At 52.7% G+C, this 26,030-nt stretch overlaps 1 protein-coding gene across 1 annotated transcript; it reads right to left on the bottom strand.

The window, feature by feature from the left end:
* IUM83_01723 (uncharacterized protein) lies at positions 1 to 26,030 on the bottom strand (the record flags this gene model as incomplete). The annotated part of the gene is made up of 3 exons (XM_067925597.1): positions 1 to 202; positions 321 to 360; positions 25,616 to 26,030. The coding sequence occupies 3 exons, from the start codon at positions 26,028 to 26,030 to the stop codon at positions 1 to 3; spliced, it is 657 nt and encodes a 218-aa protein (XP_067800831.1).

Here is a 26,030-nt window from a genome sequence, read left to right as displayed (position 1 = left end):
CTACGACGTCGAGTTCACTCCCGAGTTCACCATCGCGCTCGTTCTGCGCGGCGAGCTCAAGAACCAGGTGGTCAAGATGCAGGTGGACTCGAACGAGGCCAGCACCGAGTGGTCCCGCAAGATCTCGGGCGCGCTGCAGGCCGCGCCCGACGAGGCCCTGGCACGCATTTCGCCCTTGCGGAGCTGGAGGCTCGGATAAGGACTAGCAGAATGTAACGCATTGTGGTATATACATTACTGGTTTCGTTATTAATTAATTGTACTCAGCACGTAATTTATAATTTCGTGGTATCTACGATACGTATTACGGGACGACTTACGGGACGGCCTCAAGGTGAAGTTTACGGGGCGACCCGTCAACTAACGCTTGCATTCAACAACGAATGTTAGGCCCTGGTTTCTCCGTCTGGGTCTGGGTCTGGGGATAAATAGGTCATCTAGGGAGTTGGTCGGCACCTCGGTAAATATCGCATCTTTGGTGATAAAGTATAGATCCTCCCGAGACCATGCCAAATCGCATGAAGGACCTATTAACCTACAAAAGACTAGGTAATTAGGGATAATCTATGGTTTTTCGTGTGCAAATCAGTCGCTCAAGAGAGGCAATGTAACTATTTGAATATCACGCTTTTCACGAATTCCTGCACTTGAGCACTCCCATGCCAACTGTAACGCGCTTACGCTCGCTACCCTTCGATCTTATCCAAGTACATCGACTCGAGCATGCACTGGTTCGATCGGGAACGAGATCAACACGTAGAGGCGCGGGTTCTGAGCGAAGTATGAGGGGGCATACTGCTTGCTCGGTGTGGTAATGCACAGACATGGTATTGAATTGGTGCGAATATGAACCCGCTAGCATGCGAGGACACATCTCGGCATCTGTCCAATCACCAGCGTACCGGTCGAGATCATTAACTGGGGTTCGTCAGTGTGCAGGCAGCACTGGACACACTTACACTGGTATTTTGACTTTGTCTGGTATGTGGGCATGGAAAAATCTACGTAAATCGGCAGAACACACAGCTACACACTGAAAAAACCGTGATTTGCTGGGAGATCGATTTAATCACGATATGCTTGCTGTCTCGAGAAAGATGTGTCTCCTCAGAGAACAACCACTTATTCGCGCAGTTAGGGGTATTTCACCATCTACCGGGTATCCCGCTGGGTTTATACCCGGTCCCAGTAAAAGACCCAGTCTTTGACCAGAATATGCCGAACATGGAAAGCGTTCTAATGAATATGCAATTCCCAGACGCTGTCCCCAGATTGCTGGTGCTGGGGATTATGTTGCTGCCACAAATACCCTGTCAAAATCGTTTTTCTAGCTTGAGTCTCGTCGCACCATTCAGATCTCATACACAACCCCAGGGAGGATGCCTCCTCGCAGTTGGAAAGTTGGAAATTTGCGTCGCGCCGGCACGCAAACAAGCGTCATGGAGATGCTGTTGTCGCCCGCCCCGGATGCGACGCTCCGCCTGATGACTTCCCCACCCCCTGCGCAACCCGCCACCGTGAGTGCTGCTGGCGGCGGAGAAGATCCCGCCCGCGAAGAAGGTCCGGCTGAGACGAAGCGCGCTCCTCCCGGGGCCCCGAGTACGCGCCACAAGTGCTGCAGCGTCGTTGCCTTTGTCTTCCATGGCAACCACGCGATAGTCTGCCTCTCCGAATTGATGCCTATCTCGGAATAAAATCCTCAAACATTTCCCACCCCCAAGGGGGTGGGAATTAATGGCTTGTCTGGGGATAAACAGCCAACCAATCAGATTCGTTTAATTTATTCCGCAACCCAGACACAGACGAAGAAACCAGGGCCATAATAAGATGTTCTATACCGTTTCCTGGTTAAGTTGAAGTTTTACAAACCAAGCTGGTCCATGCAAATTTTAATTTACTACTATTTTTGGCGATTTCAAGAAAGAACCACATTTTTCATGATTTGCGAAAAATTCGGACCACTTCTCAGCGGAGTTCCAAGGTGCTTTAGCATGGGTTTGCAACTTGTCTGAAAAGTGCTCCGAATGTTTTTGTGAAAAATGTCGTCCTTTCTTGAAATCGCCAAAAAATAGCCTTAAATTAAAAATGCATGGACACTTCATTTGCACCTTGGTTTGTAAAACTTGCAGTTTGTAGTGCACAAGAGAGTACATGTACGGACTTTAAGTTACAATATCACTTTCGAGTAGTTCATATACCACAAGCGTGGCCACATGCCAACCTGTTTGTCACGCAGGACCAGCCTCAAGAGCGCCGGCGTGGTCCTCTCCAAAGCTGCTGGTCGGGGTGCTGTCCGATCTTGGTAGCAGGCTTCCACCAAGTGATTGATGTGGAGGTGCGTTGCGCTACCGCGACCAAGTCTACCCGATCTGTGCGGAAGGTAGTTCGGCAAGAACCTGCACGACCTCGCACCAAGCAATAGCTTAGCTTGGGAGTGGGTAGATCACAAGCGTCGAATGCATCAGCCTCGGCATTACCGGTAGTTGCCAGCCCAGCTGCACCACAGCATTCTTCATGGTTCACGGCTGCCCCCACACCATCGCCTCCATCATCGACGGCGTCATCACCGGCATTATATTCCGGTTCATGCACCACACCAGGACCGTCATCGCACCGACTGCTGCCTGTGTGGTCATCGCCACGATCGCAGTCCAACACTACGACTCCACAAGCTACCACTATGGTACCGGCGTCGACTCCACCGTCCCTCTCGCCATTGCTGCCCGTGTCACCAACTTCGTCGACTTGCGCAGCTGATGGCAGCATGCCGTCCCCCCAGTCAAGCTTGCCTCTGGTAGATACTTCACCTGACAGCCAAGCATCCTGCTTGACCGGCTTGTTGGTTTCTGGCGAGCCACAGCGCACGAAATTTTAGTCCGTCATCCGATTGAATGGTTTTCAGTACACAAAAGCTGGAACACCATCTAGGAAGGTTACCTATCGTTGTAGTTTTTATCGGCGCAAGGAAAAATGCAAGGGCCGAGTGGATTTCACTGTGGAGCACATGGCGTTTACGAATTTCGAGCTCATGTTTGCCACCAGGGCAATGTTGTACCTGACGTTCGTAACGTGGAAAAAGAGATGAAGGACGCCTTCGGCGAGCTGTTCTCCGAAACTTGCGATGCCAGCCGAGTTTGTGTTGGAAAGTGTACGTGATACTTTTTACGCTGCCGACAATGTGGCTGTGTAAGGCCTGAGTCGTGACCAGGTACGCCAGCGCGCGTACAGAACGCGGCGTGAGTACTTTGGTGGGTCAATGCATGGTCTCGTCGAAGCGCCACCTTTGGCATTGGTTCAAGGGTCAACTATGAGCTTCTTTTAGTTTCACCGTGTATACGCTCATAAAGGGAGCAGCGGCACGAAGATTGAGCGCCTCAACGGCTGGGGCCATCCTGAGATTATTGGCAAGCTGAAGTAGAAGGGCGTCAGTATGTTTGTGGATGGCACATTTAGGTGCGTTCCACAACCGTTTCACCAATGCGTTGTGATTATGGTCCACGACCAAACCTCGGACTGCTTTCTACCGGCCTGCTACGTGCTATGCAGCTCGAAAGAGTCTGACATGTACTGGAATGTGATTGACCACGTGATTCAAGCCACCGATCAAAAGCTCAACCCCTCCACTGTAATATGCGACTTTGAGGCAGGATTAATCAAGGCCGTGTTGACCCAATTCCCCGATGCCATGGTGAGTGGATGTGTAACGGGGTTACACGTACAAGTGGCCACAAGCCACTTGTGAATTTAACAGATAGGATATCTGTTAAAAGTTTTAGATACTTCCTCACCTTGGTGGAAGTCACACCAATGGATACATTGAAGTGGACCACCACAATGAGTGGTCCACACCTACCCAAAGATCATATTGGTAGAAAGCAGCATCTTTCTACCAATCAGAGACATGCATATTAGCGGGGCTCTGACAGCCAGCCGCTGTCAACCCCTTTCATAGATGATAAACAATTTTAGCAGATTTAGGAGGCAGATCAATTTACAAACAATACAGTTCTCATTTTACCTATTCAAAGTCACTTGGTGTCTTATCTGATTTAAATTATATTTGTGTATTCAAATATAATTAACCTAAGTAATTACTAAGTACTTACGCTTCCTCATACACGTAGCGCAACGGGTAAGCAAAAATAGTGAGTCAAGTTAGACCCACTACACCTGGTAGCACTTTGTAGTCCGTCCAATGACCGACTACTTGACGTTCGTACGAGGTGTACGAACGCGGAGCCGAGAACCACATGAGCACGGAGGTGCCCATGGAGAGCTCCAACACGCCTGCAACGCATGTTGCACGCGCTAACCGCCCCCACCTATCGGATCCAGAGTGGGAGGCCCTCCAACGATTGTCAACAGTCATTGGAGAAGCGGCGATAGCTACGATGCTGCGTACGCTATTGCCGACGGAGCAACATGGTGTTGCTCTGGGCTTCATCATGAAGGAGCAGCGTGACGCTGCTTCCTCAGTGACGGCGTCGTCAGGGACGACACCGCGTGCTCAACCATTGAAGTTGAGCGTAAGCAATTACGTGGGAAGAGAGGGCGAGCCTCTCCTCCGATGGCTTGTCGAGCTCGACACAGCCATAGCGGCTCGACGCATCGTCGACCCGCTGTCGAAGGTCGCGTTCGCCATGTCCTGCCTTGGCGGACGCGCAAGGAGTTGGGCGTATGGGCGCCGACTCTCCGATCCTACGTGCTTGAGCACGTACGAAGTGTTCAAAGAGGAGCTCAGACAAGCGTTTGAGCCCCCGCAAATCGAGTTCCGGTCGAGGGCGGAGTTCCTCGACCTACAGCAGCGTAAGCATGACGTCCATGCTTACGCGCAGCGCGCACGATACTTGGTCTCAAATATCGTGACTAATCCAATTGGCGAGGCGACTAAGGTCGTCACGTTCATGAAGGGACTTAGAGATGGGCCCGTGAAGACCTATCTCTTCCGAGAGTACCCGTGTACTCTCGAAGCTGCAATCGCCCTTGCCATGCAAGAAGCGTCTAGCCTGCGGCAGGTTAAACTCCATGTAAACGTACCGAGGCCGCAACCGCGCCCGGTAGCGAGGACGGGAGGTCCGGAACCAATGGACCTCTCGAACGCAACAACTGCGGCTTACCAGCAGCAGGGAGGTAACGTGCGATGCTTCCGTTGCGGAAGGATCGGTCGCTTTGCACGGGAGTGCACAGCTCCCATGCCCCCTGGTAAATGCACCTCCAAGTCTTCTGGAGGTACGACTGGCAACAGGTGCCATCGTAAAGACCGAGAAGCGCGTCATGAACATGCGCTTCTCGTACAATCAACGAGTGTTCGTCGAACACTTTATCGTCCTGGACCTGGACGATAAGTTCGACGTTGTTATGGGCATGCCGTGGCTTGCACGGTATGATCCGGTGATAGACTGGAAGAAGCGCACACTCCTGCGCTTCGGACGCGACAGCGGACCAGAGAGCGATGGCCCTGTTACCGCAGCGCACGCACCAGCAGGTGCGCGCGCTCGCCAGTCGAGACAGCGCTTAATGCTGCTGTCCCGGAGTGCCCAAGAAGTGCGCGAGGGCGCGCACAAGTGAAACCCCGTCGGCAATGCTGCCGACGTCGGAAGAAAAAGATGTGTTGGTTCCGGGAACCAACACCCACGTTCAAGCGTGTAAGGGACAGTCCCTGACCCGAAGCGGTCAGGTCGACAACGACGCGTCGGCTCCGGGAGCCGACGCACCTCGGTGATGAGGGGCTCCGCCAATGAATGGCGTCGAGGTGACAAAGGCGTGTCAACTCCGGGAGTTGACACTGCAAATAGTGTGGACGGTTGCAAACGTACCGCACTGACGCAATTTGCATGCTGTCGTGCAGCCGGGCTGCACGACGAAGCTCCATGCGATCAAGCCGGGCTTGATATCGCGCGCCCGCAGACAGGGTCTGCCGGCGAAAAGACACATTACCGTGCAGCCGGGCTGCACGAAGGAAAATTCGGTCAAGCCGGGCTTGATACCGCGCGCCCGCGGACAGGGTCCGCCGGCGAACAACCGTCCATGGCCGGGCCTGGACCAGAAGAACAACTGTGCGGAGCCGGGCTCCGCACAACAGGAAGGCGGCGCATGCGAAGAACGCTGCGCAAGTCTCGGTCCGGGACCGAGACGCAACAAGAGCAGTCTGCTGGGCAGACTGAGGCGGTGACGCCGGATGTCGAGACGCTAAGCGTCTTCACGCACCGATACTGGATTCCAGTATCGCGAAATGGGACTCGCGAATCCTCCGACGACGGCGTCGGAGTTGACTTCGCTTCCAGCCATGAGTTGGAAGCGCTTCACACGCGACTTGCGCAATGGACGCATCGAGCAAGTCTGCGTTCTGTCGAACAGCGAAAGAACGAAGAGCGAGAGCGAAGAGCTGAGACAGCTCTTCATGGGAAGTACCACTGAGAGTGAAGACACTCTCAGTGCGAAGACGAAGCGAGAGCGCTTCGAGGAACAAGGTTGGGACTTGCTGAAGTCGAGTCCCTATTACGAATTGTTGAGGGAGTACAAAGACGTACTCCTGGAAGAGATTCCTGCGGAGCTTCCGCAGGATAAAGGCATTCAGCACGAGATTGATCTCGTGCCGGGCACGAAGTATTGTGTTACGCGGCAGTGGCCACTGCCGCGAGAGCAAGTAAAAGCGATCGACGACTTCTTTGAAAGTCGTCGTAAAGCAGGACAAGTGCGGGAATCAAAGTCCCCGCACAGTGCTCCGACGTTCTGTGTCAAAACGCCACAGGGCTGATGGCGCATCGTTCATGCGTATAACAAGCTGAACGATGCGACGGTACCGGCGCAGACGCCGATACCGCGAAAAGATGTTATCATCGATTCGATGGTCGGGAGCACCGTTTACAGTGATCTCGACTTTCGAGATGGATTCTATCAAATCCTAATGCGTGAGAGCGATATCCCTCTCACGGCAGTGAGCACGCCAAGCGGCATGCTCTGGGAATGGCTAGCAATGCCACAGGGGCTTAAGAACGCCCCTGCGACTTTCAACAGGTGCGTGACGCACTTGTTGCGCTCGGTGCGCGACTTCGCGCCGAGCTATTTCGATGATGTGTTCATCCACAGCCGAGCTGTGGACGGGAAGACCGACGTAGAGATGCACAGGGTGCATCTCCGGAAGCTACTTGAGCTTATGCGAAAGCATAAGCTCTACGCGAACCTGAAGAAGTGTATCTTCGGGGCGAGCGAGATACCCGTCCTCGGGTGTCTCGTAGGGAAGAATGGTGTTCGCCCTGACCCGGAAAAGGTTAGAGTGATCAATGAATGGTCAACGCCTTCAAGTGTCAAGGAACTGAGGCAGTTCCTTGGCTTGGCCACGTACTTGTGCAAGTACGTGGAGGATTATGCGGGCAAGATCCGCCCGCTGTCACAACTTCTTAAGAAAGAACCTGTGTGGAAGTGGACAACCGATTGCCAAAAGGCATTCGATGCAGTCAAGCGGGGCTTGACTGAGGCACCGATCTTGGCAGTGGCGGACCAAGATCGTCCATTCCACGTCGTATGTGACGCATCCGACTTCGCGATCGGATGTGCGTTGATGCAGCACGATCACGAGGGCCCAGATCTACCAATCGCGTGAGCTGAAGCCAGCTGAGCGCAACTATCCGGTCCATGACAAGGAACGCCTTGCCATGAAATACGCACTCTCAAAGTTCCGAGTGTATTTGCTTGGAAGTAGACCGTTTGTGGTCTACACCGACCATGCATCACTGCGCACTACAGTGAAGTTACCACACATATCACAAAGAATGGCGAGATGGCTCTCATTCTTTGCAAAATATAACTTCCGGGTCGATTACAAACCCGGAAGATTGAACGTGGTGGCCGACGCGTTATCACGTCGGCCGGACTACGCAGAAGCTGCTGACGTCAATGCCATTGACGCCATGCGAACGAGCACACCCACGTCGTCTCTGTTGGACGACGTGAAGGCCGCGTACGCGCACGACGCGGACGCGAAACTCTTGCTGGCCTATGGCACAGCGCCTTCTGACAAGTCCCGTCAGAAGCTGCCCAAGCACCTTCGAGCGCGTGCACACCGCTTCCGAGTGCACGACGGACTGCTTCTTTATAATGCAGTCGACGACGACACGGATCGCGTTGCCGTGCCGAATGACCATGACCTGCGACTCAGGATCATGTACGAATACCATGATGCCCCGACCGCGGGACATCTCGGACGTGAGAAAACATACGTCCTTCTCACGCGTGACTTCTACTGGTACCACCAGTATAAGTGGGTGCGCAAGTACATCCGTGCTTGCGAGGTATGCCAACGCGTAAAGCCTGCGCCATTCGCGCAGGCTCCTTTGCAATCACTACCGACTCCGCCGGAGTGTTGGAAGTCCATGTCTTGGACTTCATCTTTGGTCTTCCCCCGGACAGCGGAGGGAACACCGGTGTTGTGGTCTTCGTCGACCGCTTTAGCAAGATGGTACATCTTGCTGCGGTGCCGGAAGAGGTGACCGCGAAGCAGACGGCCCGTCTGTTCGTCGACATGGTGTTCAAACACCATGGCATGCCGACCGACATCGTGTCGGACAGAGACCCGCACATCACAGCGCACCTTTGGCAACCGGGCATACACCGTTCTACGTGAATGCCATGCGGCATCCCCATCTACCGAGTTTACTCGGAGTGGTGGCTCCCACTTTAAGTGGGGGAGGATCTACGACTGCAACCCAGCAGCCACAGAAAACCGCTGACACTTGCACAGTGTCAGCTGCAACAACAACGAACATAACGCATGAGTCTGCGCCCTGCGCAGAATCCTCCAGCAACAAGGACAAAAACCACGGGTCTGTGCAGGGCGCAGACACCGCGAAAAACCACGCAGAGGCCGGGCCTCTTGCGGAGAGCGAGCTGAACGAGTTCAGCTCGGATGCGATTGACTTTATCAATAAAAGACAAGCCGTAATTCGGTTTGTCCAGGACACGATTGCAGCTTCTGTGGATAAACAGAAGCTGAACGCCGATAATATTGGCAGGGGCAACACAAATGAATTCAAAGTGAGTTCATTGGTTTTGTTATCTACTTAAAACCTGCCTAAACGTGCAGTTTCCGATTTCGGAGCAAGTAACCTTGCTCCGCGCTTCATCGGGCCATTCACGGTGATGGCACGCCACGGTAACGCATACACGCTAGACATACCGTCTAGAATGCGGCTCCACCCGACATTTTATATCGGGCGGTTAATGCCATACCTCCAGCACGAGCCACGTGGCTCGTCTGACCCGAAGAGACAGACTCGGCAGGGGAAACCCTCCTCTACAGCGCGACTACGCGCTGGAGCAGTTAATACAGTCGGGCCTACAGCCCGACCGGCACGTTCAAGGCGGTCTGGGAGACCGCCAGAGCCGGGACACGAAGGAACAGAGCGGCAACCGCCGCTCTCTGAAGGTACTCCACGACCGTCACTTGGTCGTGGAGCAACACGAGATGAAGGTCAACACGGCGTTGACCATCGGGGCGTGTTTCCACCACCTCCGCCACCGCTGCGAGACGCACGCGGAGAAATTCGCTGGATCGTCCAGCGAATTGTTGATCATAGGAAAACAATCCGAGGTCCGGATTGTTTTCACATTCGCTGGAGAGGTTTCCCTCCCCAACACGACACGTGGGAACCACGGAACGTCCTGATGGAAGACGTTCCGGACATGGTGAAGGAATACGAAATCCAACACGCACTACCAGCAAGAAGGTAGTGCGAGCGCTGTAGTAATCTACAACGCCTGACGACTCGCGTGCTAGATAATTAGCACGGAGATCATTGAAGCTTTCAGGTATACATATAGTATACCTGTTGTGGTCGCGGTTGCTAATACGCACCGCCACCTGGACGAACAGTGCGCACGGCGCACGGACACCGGCCTCCACCGCAACAGCGTGGAGTTGTTAATACTTGCCTCACTTCGAGAAGGACTCGAAGTGCTTTGGCGCTTGCTTACCCGATCACGGTAAGCAACAGAAATTCGCTTAGAGATGTCGACGCATAGACGCGGTCGACATCGAAGAATCGTACACAGACACTGTGTTGTCTGTCCCTGTGGTAGCGGCGCACCTCGCGCTACCGCGCATGGTACTCAGCAACAGAGGGTTTACACTCTGTTGCAATGACAATCTTCAGCTTGGTCGTGCTCATTGCGGATGAGCACGGAAACCCCCAGCACAAACAATTGACAAGCAGTCAATATTAATTGACGTGTCGAGACCGACACGTCTAAGCTTAACGGGGGGATGGTGTAACGGGGTTACACACAAGTGACAACAGTCACTTGTGCATGACAACGGTCACTTGTGCATGACAACGGTAACTTGTGCATGACAACGGTCACAAGTGACAACAGTCACTTATGGTTAACAGATATATATATCTGTTAAAGGTTTTAGATACTTCCTCACATTGGTGTAAGGCACACCAATGGATACATCGAAGTGGGCCACCACAATGAGTGGTCCACACCTACCCAAAGATCCTATTGGTAGAAAGCAGCATCTTTCTACCAATCAGAGACATGCATATTAGCGGGGCTCTGACAGCCAGCCGTTGCCAACCCCTTTCATAGATGATAAACAGTTTTAGCAGATTTAGGAGGCAGATCAATTTACAAACAATACAGTTCTCATTTTACCTAATCTAAGTCACTTGGTGTCTTATCTGATTTAAATTATATTTGCGTATTCAAATATAATTAACTCAAGTAATTACTAAGTACTTACGCTTCCTCATACACGTTGCGCAACGTGTAAGCTAAAGTAGTGAGTCAAGTTAGACCCACTACACACGGAGCTTGGGCGTCAAAGTTGTGGTCGACCTGAATCCACCGCGGACTGGTTCACTAATGTCTGGATCTGAGCTTGGATTTCGGGCTTTGACATCGCAGCGAAGTCCACTTCTCGTAATTCATAGAGGACTGTAGTGTACACAGCTCAGTTCTAAATATACCGACTGTAATAATTCAGGCTTTCGAGAAATGACTGCATGGATCTGAGGATACGTGGGTACGGCAGATCCACCAGTGCCGACAGATCCTTGGGGTTCGCCTCGCCCGAGTTCGATATTCGATGGCTCAGATACTCTACCTTGTTTTTACCCCCAGAAACACTTCACCCCACGGATTCATAGATTCCATTCGTCCCACGCCTCCAGCAAAGCATCGACGCGTTCGCATAGGTGGTCCCAGGATCCAGCGGTCACCAAGATGTCATCGATATAAGACCGACGCCCTAGGGCCGATGGCTTCATCGAACATTCTGAACCACGGCCTCTCAGGCTCACATCCACTAACGGAAGATCCAGGTCCACTGGATCCAGAGCGCGGGATCCGGGTGAAACCATATAATGCGTTGTCCAGCATCCGTTGATAAATCTGCGGAGCGTTTTTCAGACCGAAGGGCATTCGGTTCCGCTCCAATAATCCGAACGGGGTGATGAAAGCTGAGATCGCACGAGCCCGATCCGTCATTGACACCACCCAACATTCTCTAGCCATATCCAACGAGCAATACCGTAGCACTTTATCCAGATCCTCCAACAGGTCGTTAATCAGGGGCATCAGGTAGATCATCACGCGAGTGAGACGGTTAACCACTCTGCAATCAATACATAGTCGTATCCACACCGTTCTTCTTGATGATCACCACAATAGTTGAAGCCCACGGCGAGGTTGAAGTTTGGATAATCTTGGATCCAAGCAGACCCTTGATTAGATCCGACACCTCCTCGCGAACCTGCGGGCGACCTTGCGAACGCGCAGGGCAACCGGCTTCGCATCTCCGACGTCAATATCGCACATAACACCGCGGGCGGCTGGGGGCAACGCATTCCCCTTGCCAATCAGCAAGTCTCGGGCTTCCATATTAAATCCTGCAAGCTGTGGATCTGGCCCTCAGACTGGATCCCCGGGTCACCTACCTGTATATCGTCAATTGCCACCTCGTCAGCGCCTATTGATAGTTCAGGTAGCACCGCCATATCTGCTTCGACATCCTCTGCGTGTAGATCCCCACCCTCATGCATGCACACTTGTTCTTCCTCGGCTGGATCTGCCTCTGGTGAATCCAGGCCAGATGGATCAACACCCGGTGGATCTAGGCTCGACGGCCCCGCGACTGTTGAGTCCGTCGTCTGATCTGGCTTCTCTCTCATCCCGCCGATTGGATCCACGCATTTTCCCACTCGGTTATCATTGGATGCGTGTACTCCTGCTGGATACTTGTCCTGTCCCGTAGCACCATTTGTTGGATCTGCAGATCCGCCCCCTGTCTTTGGGTGATTACCACCCTGATTACAGTCCGATAGGATGACGGTATGTTCTGCCTGTCCCACGCCGGCTGGATCCACTGCCCCTCCGTCGCAATATGTAACGGGCGTAACGGTCGGTCCCAGCCGGTGGATCTTCGTTGGGTCTAGATCCAAGTCGTCCTTGACGGCGCACGGGCGGTCTGGATCCGGCGCTGGGGTGCTTCGGGTACTTGGTCGGAATCTTCCAGAGTTCGAGAGGCTCGCAACGACATTACCATTGGCGGTCCTTCCACATTAACCTGCGTGGCCCCCAGATCCACCGTCCGGGAGTCTTGACTGCGGCCATCAACCGGTTCCTCAGTCTCCGCCGACGGGACCCAGGCGGGCACTGATCTTGTGGGCGCGTCGCACATCACGGCGATCCTCCGACGCTCGGACATCCTCGTTGTATGAGACGTCTGCACCTCATCGCCTGCCAGAGGGCCGGGATCCAGCGTTGGATCCAAAATCGTGGCCGCTGGATCTCCGCTTCTGGGACACTCTATCGACTTGGCCAGCACTCGATTCGGAGAACCGGACACATGCAACGCTTGGATCCTTACCATTTCAGTAGTTGATACCGCCCCATCTCCCATGGTTATTTCATCGAGAGGATCGGCCTGTATATCCATCCGCCCATCTTCAGGGTCACGCGAGCCCACCCTCACCGGCTGGATCCAAGTTGGATCTATTATTGCACGCGGCACGGGGTACTCGGGGAGCTCCACTAGCGGCAACGGCGGGGATTCTGGAGGCTCCGCCTCCGCAGATCCAGCGTCGGCGTAAGTCGTGGCTTGCAGGGCAAGGTTCTGCCACTCCAGGTAGCGGCGGGATCCAACGGACACGAAGCCTTGCAGCCGCGGGGTCCGGTCTCCTGCCAGCCACATCGCGATCTGCTCGTCGCGCTTCAGCACTAGCTTCTCCTCGCTGATGTTGGTGATCTGCAGGTATCGGATCTTGCCTGGTCCATTAACCACTGTTGGCACCCAGAGATTCCCACGCGTAATCCATAACTAGTCGTGATCCGATGTTCGAAGGTGCAGCGGAAGCCCGACGGATTCCCCAACACCCGGTTGTAAGTGCTGATCCAGCATCACGAGCTTGGCTTTGTCATTGTAGAATTGCCAGCACCCGCTGAGCTGGATCCGGACTTCATCGGGGAGACAGAGGGATCCGTCGGCCAGATCCAGCCGGATCTCGGTCGGGGCCATGAAATCCATCCCCAAGATGGCGTCCTGCCCAGACAGATCCTCGACCCAAATATCAAAGAAATATACCAGGAATCCAGCTAGGGTAATCTTGATCCGCGTCCTTCCGTATGTCGTATATACATTGTCCCCGATCCCAACACAGTCTTGGATCTGGCTCCTGTCAACGTAGCACCCAACCTTACGAGCAAAGGCGGTGTCCACGATGGACACCTCGGCACCTGTATCTAGGAGTAAGATCCCCTTCTAATTGTTGATTTTGCCTGCGATCTTCGCCTGTTGAAACCGCTTGCCTGGCGAATGCTGTTTCCAATATCGCGAGACTCTCCAGGTAAGAGGTCGGCGGATCCTGGATCCAGACCCCCGCCAAATCCACGGACAGCGTTAACATGCTTGGATCTGGAGTTGTGGGATGCAGTATCTTCACCGTCAGCAGGTCTGAACCACCGCTTCGGATCCTGTTTTTTCCAATAACCTTTGGGTACTTGGGATCCAGATCCACAGCCATCGTCACGTTGGATCTGTAGAAGTCGTCCTCTTGGTAGAGGCTCGAGATCGCGGCGGTTCATTTCCCGTGCAGATTACATGTATTATCGTGTTGTTCTGGTCGTTTACCGACTGGATGTATCGATGTCTTGTTCACAAATGCATAAATGCAATACCTAGAACGCTCGGCTCCTACCGGATTCCAACTCGGCGAGCGTCCTAGTTTAACATCTTCGGAACCTTTTCAGGCAACATCCCCGCGTGCTTGGTCGGGTTGTAGCATTGGCGGATTTAATTGTAGAACTCTTCCATGGGCATTTACCCTTGCCGTGGATCTCGGTACACCCACGGCACACGAACAAGCAGTGATCCGCAGGATGTCCCTTCTTGCCGCACTTCTGGCACGTCAAGCGCCTCCAGCATCAACGTTCAGTATGCTTCCTGGATCCACAGTGCGAACAGCGACTGCGGTCGGACCCATCAGCTTGGATCCTGGATCTGGGGTCACGAGGTGCTTGATCCAGTGGACGACGTTCCGGTTTGCTTGGATCCAAGGTCCTTGGTTCTTCTCCAGTTCGAGGCAGAGGAACGCCATTTCCAGCGAGGTAGATCCGACGATATTCGTCTCCGTCGGAGTCAGATCCATCTGAGCTCGAGTCGGATCCAGGGTCGGATGCTTGGATCTGGACCGCGCGCACATACTTGGTGGGGACCGCCGGTGCAGGATTCGCTGGGGCCTCCTGCCGATACTTGCTGAATCCAGCCGCCGACTTCTTCTGCCGGTTCTTGGCCCGATCCAAAGCGCGCAGGAGTTCTTCGTGTTCGTCAGCATATGGTAGTCTCAATAACGTCAGCCGATAGGCCAGGTCCGGGTCGCCCAAAGTCTCGATGTAGTGATCCACATTTTCACATTTTTTTTCTTGGATCCACCATCTTTGACCTCCAGGCGGGCTCGAAGCCCAGCGACATTGGGTTGTTGTAAATACGCCAACGGAGATTCATCCGACCGTCTACGCGCATGGTAATACTGGCGCACGACGGATCCCAAATCCACAATATTCGATCTGGAAGCAGCGCAGCAGATCCGACCACTTATTACGAATGGATCTGGGTAATTGGTGGTACCAGTTCCTGGCGGATCCAGATAGCAGATCCGCGAAGGTTAGACATTTCTCTTTATCGGATGCTTGATCGCGGAGAAACGCTGACTTCACTTTGTCCACCCAGGCCCTTGCTCGATCCTCATCTGGATCCTTGCCGGAGAATTCCTTCCGATCCGAGATCGCCGAGATCCTGACTCGCTGGATCAAGGTGGATCCCGTGGATCCAGCGGTCGTTGTGGCCACTGCGGCGCGCGTCGGTGTCGGGAAGTCCAGTTCGTCCGGGTCATACTCACGGTCCGAGTGGTCGGGATCCTGTGACTTGGTCGACTCCATCTCGACATCTTGGGATCCAGGATTTTGGATCTCCGCCGGCGTCTGGATCTGCGACAGTGCTTCCTGTTCTTCAAGAAGCGGCTCATGGCGGCGTGGAAGAAAGACTCCAGCTTGCCAGTTGTCTCGCTGGATCCAGATTCAGATCCAATAGCCGTGGCAGCTGGATCCACCGAAGCTGCGGGTTGCATTTTGGATCTAGGCTGCGGCCTTCCTTCACGTTGGATCTGGGCTATAGCTTGGATTAATGAGGCACCTGATGATCCAAGTGACATACGCTGCGGCTCAGACGAAGTGTCAAATCCATTTACGGCTGCGGATACATAAGGCGATGAAGTCCGGCATCCTGTGGATCCCGGCAGATGCACGGATGATCCTGGATCCAAGGCCGTCGGGGCCTGGATCACCGGGATCTCGCCCAACCAGGCCTTCAGCATGTCGAATATCCTTTGGAACGAGGACTGTATCACCTCCAGATCCAGCTTGAAGAGATCCTGGGGGTTGAACTGGCCAGATCCAAGTCCGGCCTCTAGCAGTAGATGCATCAGATCCATCACCGCAGTAACTTGTTGCCTGTCGCCGCGGGAGCAGTAACAGGGCCAAGTGGATCTCCGATCTGCTTCAGATCCAGGATCCGCATGACTGAATCTTGGACGATGAAGTCGCGTAGCTCGGCCTGGCGGAACGCATACTCGAGTGTGGCTTCAGACCCCCCAGATCCAGGGCCCTTTGGATCTTCACCGTACCTGGATCCTCGTCGTCCAGATCCGGGGCTTGCATCTTCGATCGCGCCGCACATTTCTTCATCTGTTCTTGGTTGGTCTACCGGCGCGGAGAGCGGCGAGCTTTAGGGGTATGGCTCGAATTTAATCGGTGAATCAGCAAATATATACCGATCCATACCTGCCTTGGTTTGTTTTTTTGTTGGCGAATCTAGATATGGGTCTAGAAACATCGGGGTCCCCGAAGGGACCTGGGGAGGAATTTGAGGTTTATTTTCCAGATCTGGAGCTTCTTCATTTCCGTCGACAGAGGTCCTCCCAGCCCTCTGTCGATCCGTGGGTCTAGCTCCATTCAGTGGCGTTGTCGTAGATCCAAACTTTGACGACGCCTGGTCCCCTTGTTCCTTCTTCACTTGAACATCTTCTTGGGACTCACGGTGAAATCCCGAGTCACCAGAAGATCCGGGCACGCGCACCATTGTGGTGTAGCGGGATCCGCGAAATCTGGGAGATCGCTAGATCCAACTTCCCAACAGCGCCCGGACACCAACTAACGGAGGGGGTCCCCCGATGATCCGTGATCTGTGCTGAACTTCTCGCCTTGTGTACCCGTTGGTAGGGCTGGATCTTGCTCATCTGGTGTCTTCCGAAGAGTCCAAGCGGTGGAGAGACGCGGGGTTCCAGGTGGAGCAGTACGGAAATCCTCACTATTCTCGCGTTTATTGCAGATCCAATACCCCTGTACTTGGATCTGGCGGCCTGGATCTGGATCCGGCCGAAGGGTTGCCTTGGGTGTGTTGTGGCACCTTTCCTTGTCTTCGCAGGTCTTCCTTTGTCATACTTGCCATCTCCTATGATGGGATCTTGGGTTGCGAGAGCTGAAGGGATCCGCCAGTCAAGTAGATAAATCCGGTGGATCTTGGATCTAGGCTTAGGATGGATCTCTAAGAGGTTGGATCTGGCCAATATATTATCCATATATTATATATGGATTATATATGGATTATATATTGGCCAGATCCAACCTCCTAGAGATTCATCCTAAGCCTGGATCCCGGATCCACCGGATTTATCTACTTGGCCGGCGGATCCACGCTCAGCTCTGTAATTACCAACACTAGATCTCGTACCGCTAACCTCTCTACGCCGTATCGGGCCAATGTAGTTCCTGGATCCAGGCGAGGAAGGGAGGTCTTGCGATGTCCAAAGCAAATTCAGGTCTGATTACCGTTAAGTTCGGTCCAATCCCAAAGTCCTATCATCCCTATGGATCCTATCTTCCCATCACTGTCGACCGACTCTACATGCCCTGTCTACCTTCCTTGCGTTTCCCTTGATTACTTCCGCCGGGCCACAGCTGTAGATCCACCGCATAACTCCAGATCCAGACTGGGCCTGGATCCAAATTGATCCAGACTGGGCCTGGATCCAAATTGATCCAACCTTTGGATCTAGCCTTCCCATACCCTGCGTTGCCTTCAGGAGCCCTTGCACGTCATATCCACACACTTCATGTACTCCATAGCCCAGATCCACACCTTGTAGTAATCTGCTGTCACCCCTTGGATCTGGATCCAGCTCTGTCAGTCTTGCGGTTTTATGACGTGGTCCGGATCCCTCATTATCACATTTCCAAATTCTTTGAGAACCACTTCACCACAATTCCTCTTCGCTTACAACTTCAACTTCATTCCAAAGAATCCCAGTTGCCGACAGGCAAACCCTGTCACTCTGACAAGAAACCTTACTCTTGTTATTAGCCGCAGCCTGGGCTGATCTGTAGGCCCAACCTTGCGCCTCGTAACCGTAACATGTAGACATGCAAGATGAGGACCCTTCCTGCGTATGCACGCGCTCTCCAGATCCACTGTGGCGAAGCGGCTCCGCGAAATTTGAGGATCGCGGGGATCCTCTTGCACACGGCGCCCGAAGTGCCGACTAACCGAGGGGGTACTCCGATCTTCCGTGAAGCTGCTCATCCTCACCTTTTGTACCCGTCGGTGGGCTGGATCGCTCTTCCTTGTCTTGCATTGCCTTGCTTGCCGTTCCTCTAGCGTTGGGTTGGAACGAGGGTTGACGGACGCTGGGCCAAGCAATCCTGGTGTCCCGGGGATTCGATCTTGGAGGCGTCACTGACTTGGCGGAATGTCGGGTTGGCCAAAGTATATCCCGTGCCCGGTAGTGCGAAGGCGAAGACCACTTGTGATGAAGATGGAAACATCAACTCTCTTTAATGTGTTACCCTTGCTACGTCATGCCGACGCAGAGTGTCACGTCTGCCGGGACGCCGCCCTCGTCGGCGTCGATATCGCGGTCGCTTTCGTCGTTGCTCGAGTTCAGGGTGGACGGATCCGCCGTGGTCTCGCCGGTCTTGACGCGCAGGCGGCGGTGTCTGGTGCTGGTTGAATCCGAGTCATGTCCTAGTACCGGCCCTACTTGTTCTCCTACACCACTAATCTTGGCGCGCTATTTCTGGTTCCCTGGACCTCGCTGATTCTCTGTATGGTGTCTGCGTCATCAGTGGGACTGAGATTCGGTGTCTATCGTCACGATCAGCTGCTTCCCTGCCAAGTTCGATATCGTCGAGCTTGATCAAATTTGCCGAGACGTCAACAATAGAAACATCACATCCTGGGTCATCGCTAACCACTCCCCAAACCACTCTAGACGCAGCATGTATGCCTGCTCACTAGCCAAAACAGAGGGAAACGGAACCCTCAACGGTTTACAGCTCTTCGGAGACTAAGATCTAAAGTGCTCACCACCGAAGATGTTGCGCTTGTCAACTCAACTGACTTCCGTTTTTGCGACCAGTCGCGCAGACCGACCAGCCGCATAAGAACCAACCTGTGGTGCGTGGGAGTACACCACCTAGCCAACCGACAGCAAAAGGAGCAGCATTCGAGCAACCCTTGAAGTTTAAGCTTGGTTAAACTATAAGGTCTTCAATTGGGAGCACTAAGATCTTGCCATCTCCGTGCACCATGGAGGCCCGAAATCACCCACCGGACCCTGGCGCCCTCCACCAAGACAAAACAACGGCGACAAAGCTACCAAAGGAACCAGAGAAGGCTGAAGATCAGAGTGGACAAGAAGAGGTCGTGAAGACAATGCATCAGGAGGCAATTGAATCAACGGAGCGACAACCACCAGCTACACCACCACCAGTTGGAGAAATCGAGCCGGAAGCTGAGCCATCCGAGAACAAGAGCCAGAACCCGGAAGGGATACCAGAGAAACAAGCCCCCTTCAGTGAACTGGTGGTCGAGATGGAGAGAACATTTGATCAAGGTGAACAGATGAATCAGCAAGAAGAACACACACGCAATCAAGTCATGCAGCAAATGTTCACGATGGCGTTCAAGCAACAAGACCAAAAGGAGTTATCAGAAGAAAAATCTCATTATCCCATTCTCCAACAAAAAAACTTCGAGGTCTGATCCGGCTCTTCAAGTTAGAAGTGGTGCAGCACGATGGTACGGCGCAAATATGGCTGCGACGACTCAAGGGTCTTGCTGCATCCATTTTCGACAGTAGGCGAACTCTACTGGATGGTATTTCTTTGAAAGAAAGTGAGATCAAGGTACACTACGCACGCAATGAAAACCCATGGTCCAATATCCCGTTGCTCAAAAATACCCACGAAGATGACGACGATCCGATGGGAGAAGAACAACATTCAAATATTGTTCGATTCAAAACCGCTGTATACTCGCCAGAAGAAATCGCTGAAATGCGAGTCGTCTACGATACGCCGTACGGATTTCCAACCGAACTGAGAGAGCCAACTTTTACAGAAAAAATAATTATTCAAGGCCTGCTAGAAGGCACAATTCTAGCGCAAGAGCTACCTCAATTTCTGAAGCGCACATGCAACAACGAGATGCTACGAGTAATTCAGAATACTATCCACGCTCAGGTTGAAGGAGAACTAATGTTTCGACTACCGGGCCAATTCCCTGTTTACCCGGATTTTCAGAATCGAGATCGGCTATGCAACGCAGTGCTTCAAGGAGCGACAGGCCGAGGGTTCAATATGGAACAGTTGACACAAATGCTAGGCGAGACAAAGCAGGTGTGCTACAATGCCCAGCAACACTCGGTCCACCTAATTTATTGGACTAGAGAAGCTGCAGACAAGTGGTCAAAAATTTACAAGTCCATCCCATTTCAAAGCAGGCGGTTTGTATTAACAAACGTACACCCTGAAGTCGCTTCTGGAGATGGAACACCAAGTGACAACGCAGCACGAGTTTGGGCGCGCCAGATAGGGAGAGATGGTATCACCAATGAACGTCAACATGATCGCTACAAAATCAAACTACTCAATATCTCGCGATTCATAGATGAAGCAGCCGTTGATGCATTTCTACGATCGAGATTTGATGGAGAATTTAGTACGTATCAAGAACCTACCTCGGGACGCCAGACACTACAAACCGGAGCGTGGGAATTTTTCTTTCGATCCCCAGGATGCCCGCCCTTTTTGGAGGGAATCAGATTTATTAACTGGCTAGGAACCAAACTATTAGTCCATCACGTTGGTAGCAGTCCAGCTTCTCCGTGCTACAATTGGGGTAAGCCTGGCCACACGGTTGTTCAATGCCGAGCTTCAACAGATCAATGGAAATCTAAAGCAAACTGCATTACAGTAAATGGACAAGATCTCACCACACTTATCAAGCAAAAATCAACGATAACTAGCTTCGAAGAGCTTGAAGGTATGTGGACGAGTCTACAGCATCGCCACGATGTAACTGAGCATCCTATTACTTCGCTAGCCACGAACAATAACGACGGAAACCAAGACGAATCTCAAGCGGAAGTCCCAAGTGCAGTACCAGCGCCTATCTCAACGTGGATCACACCGAAGTCGCGAGGAAAACGCAGTACAGTCTGCCCTCCCACAGATGATTATCACGGGAGAAAAGGCCAGCTCAATCAGTTATCATATTTGGCAAATTATCATATTCAGAAGGGAGCATGATTGGCTCTCAGTGAGAGCCTCTCACTCAAGAATCCCTCCCTGTTCGCCACACCCACACCCATTCTTCGCACCCCAGCTCGCGATCATGCCATCCAAGACAACCACGCTCCGCACAGGAAACCTTACTCAAAAGGAGAAGCGGCAGCTGATCGAGAAGCACGTGCGCGAGCCAAAGCTCACGCAAAACGAGCTGAGAGAGTGGTGTCGCGTTCACTTCCAATTGTCCAAGGCCCCCGCACAGGCAACAATCTCCAGTATTCTCAAACGTTCCACCGAGATCCTTGATGCCGTGGTGAGCGACGACCGCAAAACGAATCATGTCGTCAGCTACCCTGGCCTCGACGAGGCCCTAAAGCTCTGGGTACTCGCGCAGCAGGGCAACCGGGTCCCCATTTCCGACGATCTCATCCAAACCAAAGCCCGGAGCCCCCCAAGTTCTCAAACGGCTGGCTGGCCACGTTCAAGAGCCGTCATGATTTCCAGGGTCTTAGTCGCGTCTAGAAAGCAGCAAACAATCACGCACCACTTTAAACCTGTCTAATATAGATGATATTTGGTCCCAGAACTTATCACTTATCAGTACTGAGAGGGAATATCGAGTGCTTTGCTTTAGTATCGGAAACTCCTATTACAACAATCGGGGGACGACAAAAATGAAAAATCTGATCACTTATCATATCATATCGATTGAGGGGGGTTCAGATTTGGGAGGGCAGACTGTAATACCAGCTACAAACACATACAGAGCAAGAGGTTGTCATCATCAGAACTGCAAGTGTCCACAGACAACCATCAACAGAACGTGATAGATCTAGTCAGCGAAGACGGATCCCAGCAGGAATCGCAAGGTCGACCAGGAAAGGAAGCTGTAAAGCCGACAGATAGTGGCCCTCGACAAATTCGTCGACCAGCAGCACTGTCCAAACAACAGAGATTAATCATGGAAGCGATAAGTCGCAGCAACCCGGAACCGAAGCGGGAGGACACTGAACAATTACGCAATCTTGTCATTGATGACCTGGAATGGGCAACGACAGCAGGCCACCAAGTCCTTGAATACTGTGGTCTAAAGGGCGTAGCCACACCAGGAACAGGAAATTGCCAATACTATGCTATCGCCATGGCGCTACTCAACACAGATTTCACCACAGCAGAAAAACAAAAAGCCATCGAGAACTTAACCGCAAAACTAAAGAAAGGTTTGCAAATTGCTATGATGCATGGGTTTGACGAGGAGTACCAGCACGACGAACGTAAGTTACGATTACTAGCTTGCATGGAAAATACGAGTAACTTATCGGAAATGGAATCGAAGCAATTACTGATGGAGTACATGGAAGATATAGCTCAAACGAGCTCAAAGAGTGCAGCTTTCATCGCCAGAAGCTTCTGGGGCTCTGATGTTACGCTACGACTAGCTGCCAAGTTGCTACAACGACCGATCTTTGTAGTAGTAGCACGAAATGGACTTTCAAAGCCAAGCTACCAGATCTTCGATCCGTACACAGCTAAAACAGCGAACTTCATTTGGGAATCAGCTAAAGAAGTAATGATCGCTGAACCGGAGGCACAGTTGCGGCTGGAACGCCTTCAGGCAGAATGCCTGAATCCCAGAGGAAAAGAGCATCTGCCTATTGTACTAAAGTATGGTTCGGAGCACTACCAGTGCAGGGGACAACCAAACTCTCGCTCAGCGCAAAGCTCATGAAGCCTCCACTTAACACCGAGCAAGGTATTCGTCCGGAAGTCGCTAAAGCGGACGTTGAACACTGCGAACCAGTCGTCCTGACCGCCCACTCCATTCCACCTGACAATAGACTCAACGGAGCCGTCCCATGCAGCGGAGAGTTCCCGCAAACTTGGAAGCACAGTCGCATTCTTCTTTTTCGAAACGAACCGGTAAATGAAGAATAGCTCGACGAAGAAGTGCTGGGGGCTGAACGTGACCATCTTGGCGAGGTGTGGGCTTAGCAGCCCCCTTGCACGATCGCTCGCATCTTGAACGTGCGCAATTGGAAACTCGTACAGAGGATACCTTCGGCTGTTCGGTGTGTAGCCAGCTGCGTCAGGCTTATATTCCACGAGTCTCCACACCGGAACGGTGTGGTGAAGCTGGTCGAAGAGCTGGTTGGATGTCGGCGGTTGGGAAGCAGGGCCATGGCTAACGCACTCGACCTCGAGTTGGGGGTACGTTGACGTTGGAGAGCCGGAAGTTGTTGGGCTTGACAGATTAGACTCAACTCCTTCCGAAAGCGGCCAACCATCCTCCTGGTTGACTTGCTCATGGACGGCGGGGGGCGAAGCTGCCGTCAGGTTATCGACAGGGTCGGCCTGGCGACGACGTTGGAACCCCTCTCGCCCTGCTTCCTCTGCATCACGAGGGTCCCCAACAGCTGTGCTGCTGGCCCTTATATCGTGAGCAGGGGCGGCGCGCTCACCAGTATTGTTGACCGCCCTACTTATGGCCAGTTCTCTGTCTAAATCGCGCAAAAACATTTGGGGTTAGCAAGAGAGGAGATAACTAAAGTGGCAGGAGTATGCGCGACAACATACCGCTTTCGCTCGACTGGCTTGCCACGATTCGAATAGTGAACTGATTTCTCTGCGCTGGGACTTTACAAGAGGGGTGATAATTCTCACACATTTAGATACTGCATGTCGATTGGAGGGGCGACGTGAAAGCGTAATTACTCTTGTAAAAACTACGTAAGAGCGTGGCGTCATAGCGAAGCTTAGATAAGGGGACGGTGGGACACCCATACATACTGACGTTCAGTATAGCGCTGTCATTGCACTAATACATGCTTTCCGCATCTCCAACCTCAGTGGTAAGTCACCGCGGCTGAATCCAGGCAAGTGTGGGTGGCAAAGAAGAAACGTATACTACAATTGAAATGAAGTTACAGTCTACGTATCCATATTGATTGACAATATTCTAATACTACTACTAGCTCGTAGTTTACGTAGTTACTGGAGTTTGAGGTCGAGCTTTCACTGCGGCTGTACCGCTCTTACACTTACTTGAAGTGAGCACTAAGATAGCGATGCATATAGCTACAGTACATTTGTATGTGGTCATACATACAGAACAGCCTTCATTCTAATAGAGACCTTTCGAAGCGAGTGTTGTTTGTGGTTTGTGGGATAGGAACAAAAAAAAACGTCCACGCGCCGTTTCGGACCTATCGTATCCCACAAATTCTTCGTGAAAAATCGGTGTTGTCGCCCCTCTATCCAACATCTTTGTTGGATGTTGGAACCTCTTCGAGGTCGCTAAACTCCTATGTTTGATACTCCGTACCGGTAGTCAACCTATATGTTATTGAAGTGTTTCATGTGACCCTTGAGGATCGCCTTCGCTCCCTGGCAAGGAGCCCACGGGCAGGGACTCCCTACTCGTAGGCCGCTGTGCCGAGTGTGGCGACGACGAACAGTACCTGGACCACGTCCTGCTCGAGCACTTCTCGCTGAGCGTGTGCGTGGCCTGCAGGCAGGACCATACGCTGCGCGACGGCGCGTTCGACCTTCTGTCCAAGCCCCGCTCCAGGTTCGCACTACAAGAACCCCACTCGGATAAGGCTGCTCGGATCCACGAGTGATACACGAGCGCGCTACACGCATGATGAACCTCCTCAGTCTGAAGCCGCTACACCTACGGGGGTGGTGAATTTACGTGCGGACTCCACAGCGTGCTCAGACAGCCCCTAGACACGCAGCAGCTCTGAAGAGAGCGAATCTGAGAGCGGAGCACTACGAAGCCGGCAACCACTCAAGGCGAGCCAGACCACGAGTGCCAGTCAGGCTTCCACGGAGACGAGCACATCAACCACGAGGAATTGGATCCAGAAGACGGTGGGCGCAAGAACGACAGTGCCAGTGCGCCTAGCTGTGGCAAGTCAAAGTCAGGACCCGGCCGACGTCCGAGGCGATGGAGGTGACCACACTCCGAATTTCGACAGCGGGTTGACCCCGACGATGGTTACCTTCTTGTTGTTCAAGTAAACACCGATGATCTCTATGCGACGAGAAGGGCATGTTCGGTTTGTGAGATAACCGCATCCCACAAACCACAACAAACAGTCGCTTCGAAAGGTCTCTATTATGCATTGTACAATTTGAGCCAATGAAAGGAAATATAGGTTGATTTATTATCCAATCAGCTGGAAGCGCCGAACAAAGCTAATACGGCGAAGCCATGTTTCCTCCTCTTGGAGATCCCAGGCTTCACCTTCCTCCCATACTAAGCTCAACTTATCTAATACTTGTAGGCAGAAACAGTGGCCTCGCATGCATCTCGAGTAAGCAGACACAAGATAGATGCCTGTGGGAAGGTTGAGTCCTTTGAGGCCCTCGACCCCTCTCTTCCCCCCCTCACAAATATTAGCATTGAATATATCCATGTCTACATCTACCATCGCTCGCCCTCTAACTATTTGATCTAGGTAAAACTGTAAGTTCTTAAAGCTCATACCTTTTGACAAATCGATGCCTTTCTTCTTCGCGGCGGCCATGTCGGCGTTCTTCATCTCTTGTGTGACGGCGCCGACATGGCCGAGGAGCTGCAGCGCCATATCGACTGCATGCTGCGCGCAATCATTTTGATTGCCGCGCGCTTGCATGAGACGGGCGAATAGTACATGTTCGCTAACCCACTTCATGAATGGCTGCCCCCCACCACTGGACTTCCACTGCAGCACAACGTGGAAGTACCAGTCCGGGATGCCGTCGTCCTTGAGCATGGACGCCGGCTCCCAGGTGGACTGCGGGTAGTGGCGCCACGTCACCCGGAACTGCTCGATGCCATCCTCGGTACGGTGGTCGACCAGCATGTTCACTTCGTACCGAAGAGCAAACCGGCGTGGGCGCTTTTCAGGCGGCCCCAACAT

The sequence above is a fragment of the Phytophthora cinnamomi genome (assembly GCF_018691715.1).
Source record: "Phytophthora cinnamomi strain GKB4 chromosome Unknown Contig0, whole genome shotgun sequence".
NCBI lineage: Eukaryota > Oomycota > Peronosporomycetes > Peronosporales > Peronosporaceae > Phytophthora > Phytophthora cinnamomi.
Note: the sequence above shows the minus strand (reverse complement) of the source record. Positions and strands in the feature narration are given on the sequence as shown.